Below are 15,696 nucleotides of genomic sequence, written 5' to 3' on the forward strand. Positions count from 1 at the left end.
CAAACGTTGTCACACTAATTCTTAAGGAAACAGTTCAAACTCATTTCCATGTGATCCACTATCTCTGTAGTGGTCTTTCTGTGGTCTAGTTCAAAGCTCTGTGCTGCCCTTTTCTGCTCTTCCAGAACTAGACCAGTGCTGTGTAATGTAGCCAAGTCTTTTCATCATTCGGGTTGGTCTGACTAAAGATATCAGCGGATTGGCTGGGCTGCTGGGAAAATCCATTGTGACTATGTTTCTTTGGGAATGCGACTTCTAATGTAGTAGCACTACTGGGTGCTTCTTTTATCTGGCACATACTGCTCATATCTAAAGAGCTCTTACCAAACAATCTCTGACTCAGACTGTTCTCACCCTGGTTGACATAAGTCTGAATACACATAGTCACCTCTAAAATGCAACACCTTAAGCAGAAATAACATAATTCTTACAAAATGAAACTATTTCTGGACGGGTATTTTTTCCCCATTGTCTTTTTTTCCCCATTGTCATCATTTTCCAGACATAATTCTGTAACAAAAATCACCTTCAAGAGAATACTTTGAGTAAAACATTTTAATGAAGAAATTATCTCTATATCTTAACTTCTATATTCATAGTACATAATTCTTTAAACCTAACAATAAATGGGCATCAATGAGGAATCATTTGTCAAAAATAACACACCACTGATTTTCTGCTTTCTTTTTTGAGGTAAATCATTTTTGTTTACATTGGTCAAGACATCGACAAAGTTATACATTGTAAAAACAATCAAACAATAAAATGAAAAAATAGACACATAAAGCAATTACACAAATTTTAGAATTAATACTCATTCAACGAAAACATCTTTTATCTGAGAGCTTCAGTGGTCTTAGTAAAAAACAAATATGCCTACTAGATTTCTACCCAGTGGAAAGGTAAGTTAATTATGAGGTTTGAGAATGACACCCCTCAGACCTCCTTTTAGCCAGTGTGTAAAAACACTTAACGTATGAGATCATTAGAGAGAGCGGTCGCAGTCTGTTAGTGTCTGCACACTGCTGGTGCAGTGGTCAAATATGTAGCCCTCCTTCACCGGGACTCCGAGTGCTTTAGTATGGTTAGTGGAGCCGGCGAAGGGATGTCACAGCTGGAATGGGTGTAGGCAGTTAATGGTGGCGGTGGACGTGGGATGAAGATGAAGGGTAGTTCATGATAACAGCAGAACAGGTGCTCCAATGCAGAAGTGATTGGTGGTTACTGTGTGTGGTATTTTACCACTATAGACAACCGAAGGATAATGGCTAGTGGTTAACCTCAGAGGAAGACTTCACGCTGCTAGGAACGTACATGTTTGTGTTTTAAGAGTTCTTTCCTGACATCTTCATCGTAATGGTTTTCACCTCTGTGTACTCTTTCAGTCCGATCTCACCCCTGGAAAAAAAGAGGACAACGGTGTCAGCGTAAACAAGGATGTATAGAAAACACGATTATTACGTTATATCCTTTTTTAATGCACTTACAGTTCACGACCATTGCCAGACATTTTGAATCCTCCAAAAGGACACTGGCATGTCAGGGCATTATAACAGTTAATCCTGTACAACAAAGACATTTCACAATCTTAGTGATTTCATGACATTCCATTCCATTCTGTGAATTTATAAAACTTCCGTGGTTAAATATGCGATGAAATTGACGAAATATCTGCGAAATATTAGGGAAATCTTTCGCCCTCACAATCACATGGATTCCTATTTAAATGAAGATTTAGCAAACAAAAAGTAAATGTGACCTTAAGGCGCCTTAAGGCGTACGTATAACCCCATAATATTAGGGACCCAAACAAAACAAGTGGATGGCATTTGTGTTGCTTTCCATTTTCTGGTGATATGATATATCTCTTACCAGACAGTGCCGGCCTGCACAGCTGCAGAGACTGTCATGGCCTTGTTGAGGTCTCTGGTGAAGACTGCTGCTGCCAGACCATATTCTGTGTCGTTGGCTCTCTCAATCACTTCTTCAATCGTTTTAAACTTCATGATCTGCTGAACTGGCCCAAATATCTACAATAAAAGTTTATTATTATTATACTTTGACATTCGAATTTAGACGTATTATTCTGATATAAAGAAAGCTTACCTCCTCCTTGGCAATGCGCATGTGGTCCTGTACATCGGAGAAGACTGTGGGCTCCACAAAGAAGCCTTTAGAAGGAGGAGCTTTGCCGCCACACTCCAGTTTAGCTCCCTCAGTGATGCCGCTCTGAATCATCTCCAGTACATGTCTCTGCTGCTCCACACTCACCTGACACAGCCAAACAGAGATGATGAACTACTGAATCCTGTGTCTTTTTTTTACTGTGGTTATCTGGAACTTTTGTAACAGGCAACAAAAAACTTTTAAATAATAAATATGCAGAGAATATATATTTTGTCTTGTCTGATTATTTCAATGTACAGCTTTTTGCAGTAATTTTTGAAATATATATATATATACAGTATATATATATACGGGGCTTGACATTAACTTTTTTGTTCACCAGGCACTGTGGTTTGTGGTTTTCCAAAGTTACTAGCCACTCAGCATTTTCACTGGCCACAATTTTGACATCGATACCATAGGGAAAACTGCCATATAGATATTTTTTATATTATCTCATAATTTGGCAGCAGTTTATTAGGCCTATTGGGAGCGTTTCCGATATTTCCATATCGATATGTATCGTAAAATCAATATTTCTGACAACACTACATTGCACTTAGTTTATTATTTCAGATGCCTTTTTAAAAGACAACAATTGAAAAAATGTGTATATTATATATAAAATTCAATTCGCCAAAGTGGCTAGTTGGGAGTAACTGCGTTACACGTCACTGCTGAAATCCACCTGCGTTTGCCGGGCTGGCGGGTGTCAAAGTCAAGCCCTGTATATGTATATGTATATATTTTATTTCAGTTAGCCTTAAAGCTAGTTTTATTAGCATTGCTCTCAATGCAAATCAAACTAGCTTTTAGGCTAACTGAAATAAAACCATGCCAATCTCTAGGTATGGTGAATGCTATGTGATGATGTGGGGCTATTTTAATTCCAAAGGCCAAGGGAACTTTATCAGGATGCATAGTATCCTGGATCCATGAAGTAACTGGCCTTTAAAAATAAAAATCTGCCTGCCTCTATGGGAATTTAACATAGGGGTGTACTCACTTATGCACCATGTATTTTAAGGAAGAACATTTATTTATTTACGATACATTATTCATTCACAAAGAAAATTGGTGTCCTTAAAGGTTGGATTTTTCCTAATTTTTTAAATTAAGGCATTAAGTTCAATTTCCAAAATATGATTTTTTATTCCTCTTTTTAGTCAACTTTAGCATGGGTGTATTAACTTATGCATTGCACTGTATATAGAGCAAACGTTTGGGATCAGTAAGACTTTTCATGTCTTATGCTCTTATTATCAATGTTGAAAAGAGTTGTGCTGCTTAATATTTTATTTTTTGTGGAAACCGTGATGCATTATTTTCAGGATTCTCAAAAGAACAGCATTTATTTTAAATAGATATCTTTTAACATATAAATCAATTTTAATGTCACCTTTGATCAATTTAATGCATCCTTGCTGAATAAAAGATGAATTTCTTTAAAAAAAAAATAAAATACTAACCCCAAACTTTTGACCGGTAGTATATCTTTTTATTGGTTTAGGCAATTAATTGGGTCTTACCTGAGGTCCCTGCTCAGTGGTTGGGTCAAAGGGATTTCCCAGTGTCCTTCTCCGAGCTCTCTCAACACTCCTTCGCACAAACTCATCATAAATGGGCTCCTCCACAAAGATACGGGAACCAGCGGTGCAGCATTGACCGTTGTTGAAGAAAACACCCTGATGGGCCTGTTCGACTGCCAACTCAACTGAAAGAGAGAGAAAGCACATTATTAAACATCTGCCAGTAATGGACTATACATGGCGCTTAAGCATCATTAGTGAAAGGTGTGAAACACTGGGATTATGTAGACAGTCAAAACAAATATTAGATAAATATTTTATTTAAATAAAAGTAAATAACAGCCCAAACAACAGGTGATAAATAAATCTGGACTGTATTTTCTACATTTCAATAAGTCTTTCAAAGTAATTTTTTCAACAGACTATAGTTTAAGCAGTTTCTCCCCTTGTTCTTCTGGTGTGTCTGCTGTTTATGCATGCATACATACATGTGAGTATGTGCATCTGTGTGAGATAATGGACACCTGGGAAAAGGGTGAACTGGCAGGCTGTGGCTTTTGAAGGGTTAATGGAGCAGGCAGATTTACGGCTGTGGTGTGATGGGTCCAGACAGGGTCCATTCGGCTGATTTACGGGGGGGCCTTGCTCACGGCTGCTGAAAACATTTAAAGCTCAGACTTACGCCGAGGTTTGGTGGGCTACTTAGAGATACTAAGGACCAGGAGTTTAGGAAGTGAGATAAGCTCATTTGCATGTATATGGGCCTTTCCGAATTTTTTTTTTTTGCCCCGACGCAGCTCTAAAAGATCCCTAAGGGTCTTTGATGTGAAGTGACAGAGAATGTCTCTGGGGTAGCACCTGTGCACAAACTATTGCAGCGGGACAACAGGAGGGCGGCCGTAAAACAGTGTCTGAATACTTACAATCAGCATCTGCAAAAATGATGTTGGGACTCTTTCCCCCGAGCTCTAGCGTGACTCTCTTCAGATTGCTCTTTCCTGCTGCTTCTTGGATCAGCTTGCCTACCTGTGGAGAGAGAGGAGAGCCGCTTTAATCACTGGGACACCACAGAAGAGCTTTACTAAATCTCAACATCAGTGGGATGCTGTCATTATTAAATCCTGCTGCATAAGGAGGCTCCCTTTGACAAGACAACCAGCTCCATTATCAGGCCCCTGAGCTTTGGCTCACATCCTAAATATCTATTAGTGCTTACGGTGACAGCCAAAGAGAATGGGATGTCCTACACGCAACAGTATCTGTTGGTTAATTCGAGAACAGTAAAAGCTGACTGCAGGTTTGTGTAGGATGCTCAACGCTGTTTGGAGTCACAAAATAACAGTGAAACAAGACCCTTAAAATGCATTTATTGGCTTTGTTAGTGCATAAATGAAAACATGTGTATGTGTGATTATTGGTTTCTCCGAACTCAAGGAGCACATTTCTTTTTAACAGAAGTCTACTGTTTTATAATTCCATGTTGTTTGCAGCTCTTCCCTGAATCGATTCAAATCCAAACTGCATTTCACACTTCTCTTCCCCTAAAGTTTCACATTAGCGGTGGACTGGCTCTCATCTTACATGCTGTTCAGGCCCTTGTAAGCACCGCAGACATCGCACAGCTGCTGGCCATGGCGTTGCTTCACATCTCAGAGAACATTATGCTCACATCAAACTATTCTCTTCCAACTGTATGTGTGTGTCTGTGTAAGTGAGAGAGCGAGAGAAAGAAAGACCTTTTCAATCTTCACAGCCAGCTCAGCGCTTTAGAGGCTGGCAAGCAGCACTCCTAACCATAAACAAACATTTGTACATTTTTCCTTTCTGCAAAACATACTTACTGACAGTGAATATTTTCTCTATCTGTTTTCCATCAGATAGCGGAAAGAGAAGGGGAGAAGACAGAGGGAAAATAATCTTCCTCAGTTCCCTCTGACACTATCGTTCAGTGGAAAAATGGATGAACGCCATACCTCTCACTGATACTATACATATGTGAGTGTTTTTGTCAGTTTTGGGGAAGCTACTTTAGTTTTTCAAGCTACAAGATAGTTGAAGTAGTTAAACTGTAGTAAAGCTATAGATAGCTAAACCAGATAACTATAGTAATGAGGAGAATATTCAAAAGAACAGACTTAATTTGAAATAGAAATCTTTTGTAATGTCTTTACTGTAACTTTTGATCAATTTAATGTATACGTACTGACTAAAATTATTTATTTAAAAAAACGTACTGACCCCAAACTTTTGAACTCTAGTGTATAACTATCTACACTGAACAAAATTATAAACGCACCACTTTTGTTTTTGCCCCCATTTTTCATGAGCTGACCTCAAAGATCTAAGACTTTTTCTATGTACACAAAAGGCCTATTCCTCTCAAATATTGTTCACTAAATCTGTCTAAATCTGTGTTAGTGAGCACTTCTCCTTTGCCGAGATAATCCATCCACCTCACAGGTGTGGCATATCAAGATGCTGATTAGACAGCATGATTATTGCACAGGTGTGCCTTAGGCTGGCCACAATAAAAGGCCACTCTAAAATGTGCAGTTTTATCACACAGCACAATATGCCACAGATGTTGCAAGTTTTGAGGGAGTGTGCAATTGGCATGCTGACTGCAGGAATGTCCACCAGAGCTGTTGCCCGTGAATTGAATGTTGATTTCTCTACCATAAGCCGTCTCCAAAGGCGTTTCAGAGAATTTGGCAGTACATCCAACCGTCCTCACAACTGCAGACCACGTGTAACCACACCAGCCCAGGACCTCCACATCCAGCATCTTCACCTCCAAGATCGTTTGTGACCAGCCACCCGGACAGCTGCTGCAACAATCGGTTTGCATAACCAAAGAATTTCTGCACAAACTGTCAGAAACCGTCTCAGGGAAGCTCATCTGCATGCTCGTCGTCCTCATCGGGGTCTCGACCTGACAACAGTTCGTCGTCGTAACCGACTTGAGTGGGCAAATGCTCACATTCGATGGCGTCTGGCACTTTGCATGCACAGAGATACCGTGACGAGATCCTGAGGCCCATTGTTGTGCCATTCATCCACGACCATCACCTCATGTTGCAGCATGATAATGCACGGCCCCATGTTGCAAGGATCTGTACACAATTCCTGGAAGCTGAAAACATCCCAGTTCTTGCATGGCCAGCATACTCACCGGACATGTCACCCATTGAGCATGTTTGGGATGCTCTGGATTGGCGTATACGACAGCGTGTTCCAGGTCCTGCCAATATCCAGCAACTTCGCACACCCATTGAAGAGGCGTGGACCAACATTCCACAGGCCACAATCAACAACCTGATCAACTCTATGCGAAGGAGATGTGTTGCACTGCGTGAGGCAAATTATGGTCACACCAGATACTGACTGGTTTTCGGATGGACTGGAGCTGGATGGATTCTCTCGGCAAAGAAGAAGTACTCACTAACACAGATTTAGTGAACAATATTTGAGAGAAATAAGCCTTTTGTGTATATAGAAAAAGTCTTAGATCTTAGGTCTTAAATGAGTTCAGCTCATGAAAAATGGGGGCAAAAACAAAAGAGTTGCGTTTATAATTTTTTTCAGTGCATTAATAGCCTATAATTGAATGGATGAATGAACATCAAACTTGAACTGATACATTTACACAAAATTCAAATATAATATTCACTGAAGTATAATGTGACTTTTTTGAAGTGGAAAAAAAAAACTGATTTAATTTGCCATGTAGGAACTCAAATCAGCTCATTTACAAGAATCATCTGGACAAACTGATTCACTAGAAATGAATCTTTTCAGTGTCACATATAAAAGAAAGAATCGCTTCGGATTATTCAATTCATTAGAATGAATCTGACTTTCCAATGCCACATTTGAGTGAGAGTGTGATTTCCTCAGCTCAGACATAAAATAAAAAAAATGATGTAGTACTTGGTTGCACTAACTGGTGTAACACTAATCGCTGAAAAAAACTTGTTGCTTAAAAACCATTAAGTTACTACTGCTGCTTTGTTTAGTTAGTTACTCCTGGTTTGACCGCAGGTATGACCATTATTTTGTATATAATAATAATAAAACAATGTGCTTTTTAATTCATATAAAACATAAGAAATATAATGAAACATACTTCATTTAAGGGGCTAGACTCCACAAATAGCAGCAATGGGCTGGTCATAATACACCAGAATCCTTCACTCCCTCAGGGAGATGCTCCCCTGTCCCGCCCACCCCTGGTCCAGTCCTCCCTTATACACAGACGGCTGAAGTGACTCAGAGTCTGTGTATGTACACACACACGCACAGCATGAGAGATCTCGGCTGCCTAATCAAGTCCAGATAAGATCCCAGCGACAGCCACAGCAGCAGTGCTGACGCGAGGAGAGGAACCAAACCTTCACTTCGCTGCCAGTGAAGAGGAAGGGCGGGAGGGTGGGGTGTATGGTGATGAGTTTCCTCTGAAAGTCAGTCAGTGGAAGTGTGGGTGAAGACGAGTGGGTTGGTACAGTTTCCACAGTGACGCTACACTCATTTGAGGATTTGTGTGGCCTTTTATTTGTTTCTTTCCAAGTCTCAGTCATCACATTCTTGTTTTATCAATAACATTTCGATTTAAAAGAAAGAAATAGTCATCGCAGTCATCAAAATAGCAGAGAACTGGGAAATGACTTAACTCTCATTTCCCACAAAATAAAACATCTGTTGCATTCCAACAAGTGTTTTTCAAGGGCACGAGCTTAGTTTGTTTTCTGTGGAAACAACACTTCTGTTTGTACTCCTATCAGTGAGAGAAGTCTTGTGCTATACACAGACCCATACACACTATTCTCTGTTTCTTTAACAATGAAGATAAACACTAAGTATATTTACACTACTGAATACTGTTCAATAGAGTTTTTAATCTTTTTGAAAGAAGGTTCTTATGCTCACCCAGGCTGCATTTATTTGTTAAAAATACAATAAAACAGTAATATTGTGAAATATTATCTATTTTAAAATGTACTTTATTCCTGTGATGGTAAAGCTGAATTTTCAGCATCATTACTCCAGTCTTCAGTGTCACATGATCCTTTAGAAATCATTCTAATATGCTGATTTGGTGCTCAAGAAACATTTCTTATTATTATCAATGTTGAAAACAGTTGTGCTGCTTAATAATTTTGTGGAAACTGATACTTTTTTCAGGATTCTTTGATTAATAGAATGTTCAAAGAACAGCATTTATTCTAAATAGATGTATTTTTGTAACATTATAAATGTATTTACTGTTACTTTTGATCAATTTAATGCATCCTTGCTGGAAAAAAAAAGTATTAATTCTTTGAAAAAATACTGATCGAACTGACTGAACTTTTGATAAGTAGTGTACATGCACTTGCAACAGACGTTATCCACGTTAATTAAACAACAATTGACCTCACCACTGTAGTAATTTGCAACGCAAATATTCATGTATACTAGGAGAGATCGATGAAGACTGTAACTCCACTATGCAAAAAACACCGCTGTAACTCGATTATAGCTGGGCATTTAAACAAACTCACTTTTCCGGTCAAGCTAACAAGCCTTAGCTCTATCTACTCTAAACATCACCAAATTTACTTCAATTAATAACAAAACACATGCTACATGTGTAGGAACAGATCAAAACATACACTGAAATTTTTCGATTTATGAGATGCTCTAATTGAATAAAGGGCTTAAGGGTTCTTACCAGCGAGGCAAGTGTAGCTAGAAATAATCACTGTTTAAAATACGCTGTCACAGCAGAGTTATGTCGCTGTCAGTGAGGCCTATTTTCAAGCAGTAAATTCTCTGTGCCTAACATGGTGCCTATTTTCAGTCCCTGGCTTTCTATTAAATTTATACAGTTGGCTTCAAAGAGTCATTCTTCCTCTAGGGGCCACAATGTAACTGTCTAATGTCTGATGCATAGAGCTCAATAGAAAGGGTAGTCATTATACAGTATGCACAGGACACTTATAAAGTGTAAATGAACTCAGGTGTCCAACCAGACTGGCACGACATTAACCGTACAAATCAAGTAGGGGGCCTGGTGTCCATTTCTTGTTTCTGTTCCGTGCTTATGACAGACCACCTGTGGATTAACATCTCACTCCCACATCCACCTAAAACCTGTTTATTAGAAATGATTTTGGAAAGCCAGGTGGTCTGCTAAGCATTGCTTGTTGTGAGAGCGGGTGTAGTATGAGATCAGAGAGTCCCCCTATAAACACAACTTCCTCAGACTTCTTCTCATTATAGTCATCAGCAGTATAAACACACTAAGCCTTCAAAATTGTACCTTTAAGGGTACAACAGCTTGTCACTGCAGGGGCAGTACAAGTGGGCTAAATGGACAACTTTGTACTTAGTCTTTGTTCATAAAAGGTGCATATCAGTACCTAGTGTACTCTTGGTACTACTATGAACCTTTTAGGGTTAAATAAGGTGCAAAGTTGTCCCTTTAAGAGTACTACAATTTTTGCACTTTTTTCTGGGAGTATTGACTCACGAAGAGCCGGTGCTCATCCCAGTGATCTCAAATGCCTCTGTCAAGTGTACACTTTGCCACATGGATTAAAATGCCTAAGATGCCAAATGTGACACCCTATGGTCTTATGGACTTCACAGATGCCTAAATGAAGACCACAAGACACATCAAGAGCGCCATTTGGGACAGGGCCGATGTCACACTGGCGCAAAAGAGGATGATGGAAGAAGGAGTGATTCTTCCATTGTCTGATAGGGAAATTACCTCAGTCGATCCTGTGAACGCCACTTTGTCTATGCCCATGTGCGAAGCAATCGCGGCTCCCGCGGTTGGCCCGTAGCCTGGCAAAATATTGACGACTCCCGGTGGAAACCCAGCCTGTGAAAACAGTATGAGAGGAAAAAGCTTTAGACGAGAGCTGAGCCAAGAACACCACAGGCCGTGGAGGGGGAATCCAGACCCACCCCAACCTCCCTACAGGCCCTGTGGAAGAGAGGATGGACATAGAACATCAAAAGGAAGAGGAGAAAGTAGGCCTCATAATCCCAGAGAGAAGGAAAGGCAGAACAACAAAGGTCTGGGTGTAGTGGGGAACGAATGATGAAATATCACTCATTTGCATGAATGTGTGTTGATAATGCTTTTGTATCACTTTGATCATTTTACTGCTTTATTATGAATGTGATGTGGTCCGAATAGACTGACAGATGTCGTAATGTTTTATCCCTTTATTCAAAACAATGTTGTAAAATGACTTTGCTGTACCTCTTTGATCAGAGCACCGATGTAGAGGCAGGTGAGAGGGGTCTGCTCAGCAGGTTTCAGGATAACAGTGTTCCCGCAGCTCAGCGCTGGCCCCAATTTCCATGCTGTCATCACCAGGGGGAAGTTCCACTGTACAGACATAGGTCAGGAACTTACTGTGGGAGCTCGGTCAGACAACCACATATCTTTGTTTCTTCAGACCATAACTACCTCACTAATGATTCCAGACTCCTGCACACTCATTTGGAAACAAAATGTTTCTAAAACAGTTTCACAACTTCTGTATCAATTCAGCCTTGTAACTTTCATTCTCATTCAATTGTCATTCAATGACCTGCTAGATGGACCAGATTTTAATATTTAAGGCCAGAACTACTAACAGCTTGTGCCAGCTCAAACCCTCTTTTGGTGTTAAAAAACTACTGTCAGGATTAACTAACTACACTCAGTGAAAAATTTGCGCTGAAAAGGTGTGGACAGTTATTTTTGCGGCTGACCTTATTGCATATGTATTTGTAGGAGTTTCCCTTTCAGATGCAAAATTTATGGAAGGAGAGTATTTAAATGAATACTCATTCAAGGTGATTTACTAAGGTTTACGCTAGTCAGTTTACTGGTATTTGCGTAATTATTTACTGCCTCAAAAAAGCATGTCTTAAACCGGGCACTAATTTGTGGTTCCCTTGGTAGATTGTGTTGATCATTATGGAAATGATCCGGCTGCGTCTATGTTCTTTCATTTACACGTCATCAGTAGATCACACGCAGAACTTTCCACTCCAAACGGTGCTTTTTTGGAATTGTGCTCTCACAATAATTTGCCCTGTTTAGTAAATCTGGCCCTTGGTGTGCACTGTCATTTCTCATGTGATGAAGTCTAGAGTGCTAAGCACTGACTTTATCATCACAATCTATTGTTTTTGCTTCTTCGTTTCTATTTCTGTCCTTCAAGTATATCTCCCACTCAGCTTTGCCTTTCTACTTCATTATTTCTCAGTTCCTTTTTCTTTCTTTTCCTTCTTTACTGGCACTGGCCATGGCCTCCTTTTGCCAGTCTGTTTGTAGCCAATCATATAGTGGCTGATAAGAACACTTTCAGTGACGTTGTGAAATATATTTTAAAGTAACGATTAAACGGAAATAGCGACAGATCTTATCTTCTGTATTATGATATACATCTGAGTGAAATTACAGGGGTAAAAAATGAAGGGCATGGACTTGTTGTAACAATCAGTTGTTAATTGGATGGAAGCAGATCTGAAAGCAAGCTTGCAGGTGATTGAAAATAAAATGGAAGGTTTTAAATGAGCTAAATGATTGTAGTACATCACCAGAGAGAAGTCTGTCCTTTCACCGAATTATCGAAATTCCCTTTTTTAATAAAAAAAGGTCCAAAAATATATGGAGAGATGCATCATTCACAATAAGAAGAAACTAAACAACTATACCCAAACCTCAACAAACCTTTCATTCCTTACTAAGGTGTTCAACTAACTCCCCAATAAGGACTGTGGAGATGGCATAATTTTCAAGCAAAATATATTAAGGAAAACCAAAAATAGGGCCAAAAAACTCACAGGAATGATCTGTCCACACACTCCGATGGGCTCATGCCTGGTGAGTGTGAAATATTCCCCATCTGTGTGACAGAAAGAACAAAAGGAACCAGAATATTAGTCAGCATGAGGTAAAATGGTGTCAAATACACTTTATACTTATGCTTGGACAATAAATCAAGACTGCTGAAATGAAATTGAAATGTGAAAATAAACGATATTTGATCAGTGGTGTCAGAGCAGCAGATACAGTAGGAAGGATCATATTAGCTGACATTTTTACTAACAGTAGACTAAAGTTTTCAGTCAAAAGAGCTTTAGATAATATGACCGTCTACAAAAGACCCCGTTTTTGTCTTACGGCAACATGGAAAAGAGTGCAATCACGCCATCCCTCGCTGTGGAAACATGCAGTTGGCGGAACGCATCTGGACGAGAGGCATGCCAGCGATTCATCTCACTTGGTGGCCAGATAAGAGAAGGCCAAAAGCACACATTCTGTTTGTTTGTGCAGTAATTCTATTACGGATGAGATTGGAAATGAAATAAAGCAAATCATTGAGTTCCCACTATGCAAGTTTGGTTTAGCAACACAACAAAGGCCCAGTGCTGAGCTCCAGCGCTGACAGGGGGATTTACAGTTCTTTCCCCCTCCATTCTTCATTTTATTTCTCCTGCTGTGAAATCGTATCATAACAGCATGCAGCAGCATGGGTGCTTGTTTGTGTAAGATGAGAGAGTGAATATGACGAAGACATTATCAAATACAAGACTGACTGGATTGTGGGCTTTATATACCGTACAGGACAGTATATGCGCAAATATTTGTGCGTGAGCCAATCAGAAAGCGGTGGCGACAGACAGTGTTGGAATGCACAATAATTACACGGACGCCCGACGGCGGACACCTCTCTTGCTTCCCTCTAACCCATGTGGCCCATGTGACAGGGGGGCCCTGAAGGCCGGCTCCACAATCTCCCCCGCGCGCACACACACACATACTTGCACACTAATGGCTGCACCGTGACATCAGAGCTGCAAGTCTGCTGCTGTCCCGTAGTCTCCAGGCTCCCTGCCGCGTTCCTTTCAAACAACTAAATTAGCCAGAACAGACCCCCAGTGCCCCCCTGTGCCCCGTAGTGCCCCTCGACCCCGTAGCTGTCACTGTGCTCCACCGATGGCAGCGCTCCACAGGAGGGCGGCCATTAGCACTCAGATTTATAACTGTTACGGGACCTTGTCTGTTTACCCTCAGTGCACCTCCATAACCCCACAACATCTCCTGCAGGCCTCAGAGAAAACACAGCTCTACCTCAGCTTAAAGCTGCGCTCTCTCTGCTCAAGGTCAAACCTCCTAAAATGTCTAAGATGGGCCTACACCTAAAGGTCTGGGTTGACATAATGACATAATATCCTCCATATTTTTTTTATATGAAATATTTAGTGATATGTTTGGAAATCCAAAATAAAGTGTAAAATAATGACAATATTTATATTTTCTATGTTCCACCTTTTAATACATCCAAACAAAAAAAGTGCTCTAGCGGCCCACTGCTTTGGTAAAATCCTTATTTCTGTTTGCGAGCGCCTGTTTACTGTGAGGTTAAGCTTTGTGTCCTGGCAAACTTGGTTACTGAAATGCTGAAAAACCCAGCTGAAACATAGTCTGTGAATATGTAAACAGAATACACTTTAAGACCCCCAACCTTTTGTTTTGATTTCCTTTTGCTGGGTGACTTCAGGCCTTAATTAGGGAGGTCAGACACACCCCCCCCCCCCCCCCCCCCTCAAACTTCCCCATAATTTACATGGTGTCTTATTCAAAGTTTTATGACAGGATGAGCGTTAGCTTACCAGTCGGAATCGTGGAACCGTGGATCTTATCTGCCCATCCAGCGAAATATCGAATAGTTTTAATGGTTCCCTGAAGATCCACAAAGAAGGAGGGGAGGAAAGGTTTCCCGCTGTCCAGAGACTCCAGGGTCTGGAAGGAGAGAAGGCAGATGAGAGTGTGGGCGTGTGATGAAAAATCACTCATAGGAATTAAACCTGACACCCCCATGCTGCATTCAGACTAAGCATATCTAAAGCACACACTTACAGCTGCTCCCTTAGGAAAACATGATATTCATATAGCCATCACCAGAGACCTGACATTGTTATCTCTGTGTCACCCAGCCATGATTTCTAATCGACGTGGGATTAGATTGATATAAAGAGTGATCATAACCACATGGACATCACATTTCTCTTTCAAAGCAATTCACTCTGACATTTGTTCAGAGCTGGATGGAAAAAAATCTGTTGTTTCAGTCCATTTAAGACGATGTCTAAACTGTAATATGAAAGAGATTTATTCAAAATGGCCACAGAGCGCTCTAGAGAGCTGCACGCACGAAGACAAACATAGCACTTTTGTTTCTGAATCTGTCTCTTCAGACACATCTCCGTGAGTGGGAAGTAAAAGCAGATGTCCATGGCGGAAGAACACCGGAGATAAAAGCACGTCATGGCACAGAACAATACCTCTCTTTTACGTTTCGCTCCTAACCTAAGTGATCGTTAGCACCCAAAGGTCATGTGTCCCAACTCGGTGTTGTCATCATCATGGGTTTCAGACATTTGCAGAGCAAATCAAAATTGTTAGAAAAACAACAACTCCTACAGCTCCTGCCATGAAGCTTCAATAAGCTCGAGGCAGACAGACAGGTCCACTCATTAGACACTTGCTTATTGTTGTGAGCGTCTTTGTCTGCTCAGATGGCTCTGTCCTGTTAAATCTGATTCTCACACACCGAAAACTGGCACTGACTAGACCGAGACTTGGTTTAAGTCTGCCCAGAGAACCACTGGTTCGTGAGTGAAGGTGATAGATATGAGGGAGTCAGGACCGATGTTACAATAGACCATGGGTCAGGCATTTTGGTTCTAGTTGAGCTGAACTTTTGGAATCAATTATCAGATATATATGAAAGAAATGTATATTATATATTTGTCTACCTGATGGAGGGGGTTAAAATAGATGTCCTGAGAAATAAAACGTATCTTAGTGACAGCTTATACTCTGTAAAGAGCAGAATTTTTTTAAAAAGAAATACAATTTGTCCCACGTATTAACCAATTAAAAATAAATAAATGTGGATCTCTGCAAATGGGGCGGGACTGCCTGTTTTATGACCAATGACACAGA

General features: G+C 40.4%; 1 protein-coding gene across 1 annotated transcript in view; it reads right to left on the bottom strand.

Moving 5' to 3' along the window:
- Window positions 1-537: 537 nt before the first annotated feature.
- aldh1a2 (aldehyde dehydrogenase 1 family, member A2) overlaps window positions 538-15,696 on the bottom strand; it is a 22,248-nt gene continuing 7,089 nt past the window's right edge. The window contains exons 2-11 of the mRNA XM_084405704.1: window positions 14,361-14,671; window positions 12,528-12,589; window positions 10,951-11,079; window positions 10,450-10,563; window positions 4,619-4,721; window positions 3,696-3,880; window positions 2,107-2,271; window positions 1,873-2,030; window positions 1,488-1,562; window positions 538-1,398 (exon numbers count right to left, since the gene is read on the bottom strand). Of these exons, the coding sequence (XP_084261830.1) occupies window positions 1,326-1,398; window positions 1,488-1,562; window positions 1,873-2,030; window positions 2,107-2,271; window positions 3,696-3,880; window positions 4,619-4,721; window positions 10,450-10,563; window positions 10,951-11,079; window positions 12,528-12,589; window positions 14,361-14,568 (1,272 nt within the window). The 5' untranslated portion in view covers window positions 14,569-14,671 and the 3' untranslated portion in view covers window positions 538-1,325. The remainder of the gene's footprint in view (window positions 1,399-1,487; window positions 1,563-1,872; window positions 2,031-2,106; window positions 2,272-3,695; window positions 3,881-4,618; window positions 4,722-10,449; window positions 10,564-10,950; window positions 11,080-12,527; window positions 12,590-14,360; window positions 14,672-15,696) is intronic.

The sequence above is a fragment of the Rutilus rutilus genome (genome assembly GCF_951802725.1).
Source record: "Rutilus rutilus genome assembly, chromosome: 3".
NCBI lineage: Eukaryota > Metazoa > Chordata > Actinopteri > Cypriniformes > Leuciscidae > Rutilus > Rutilus rutilus.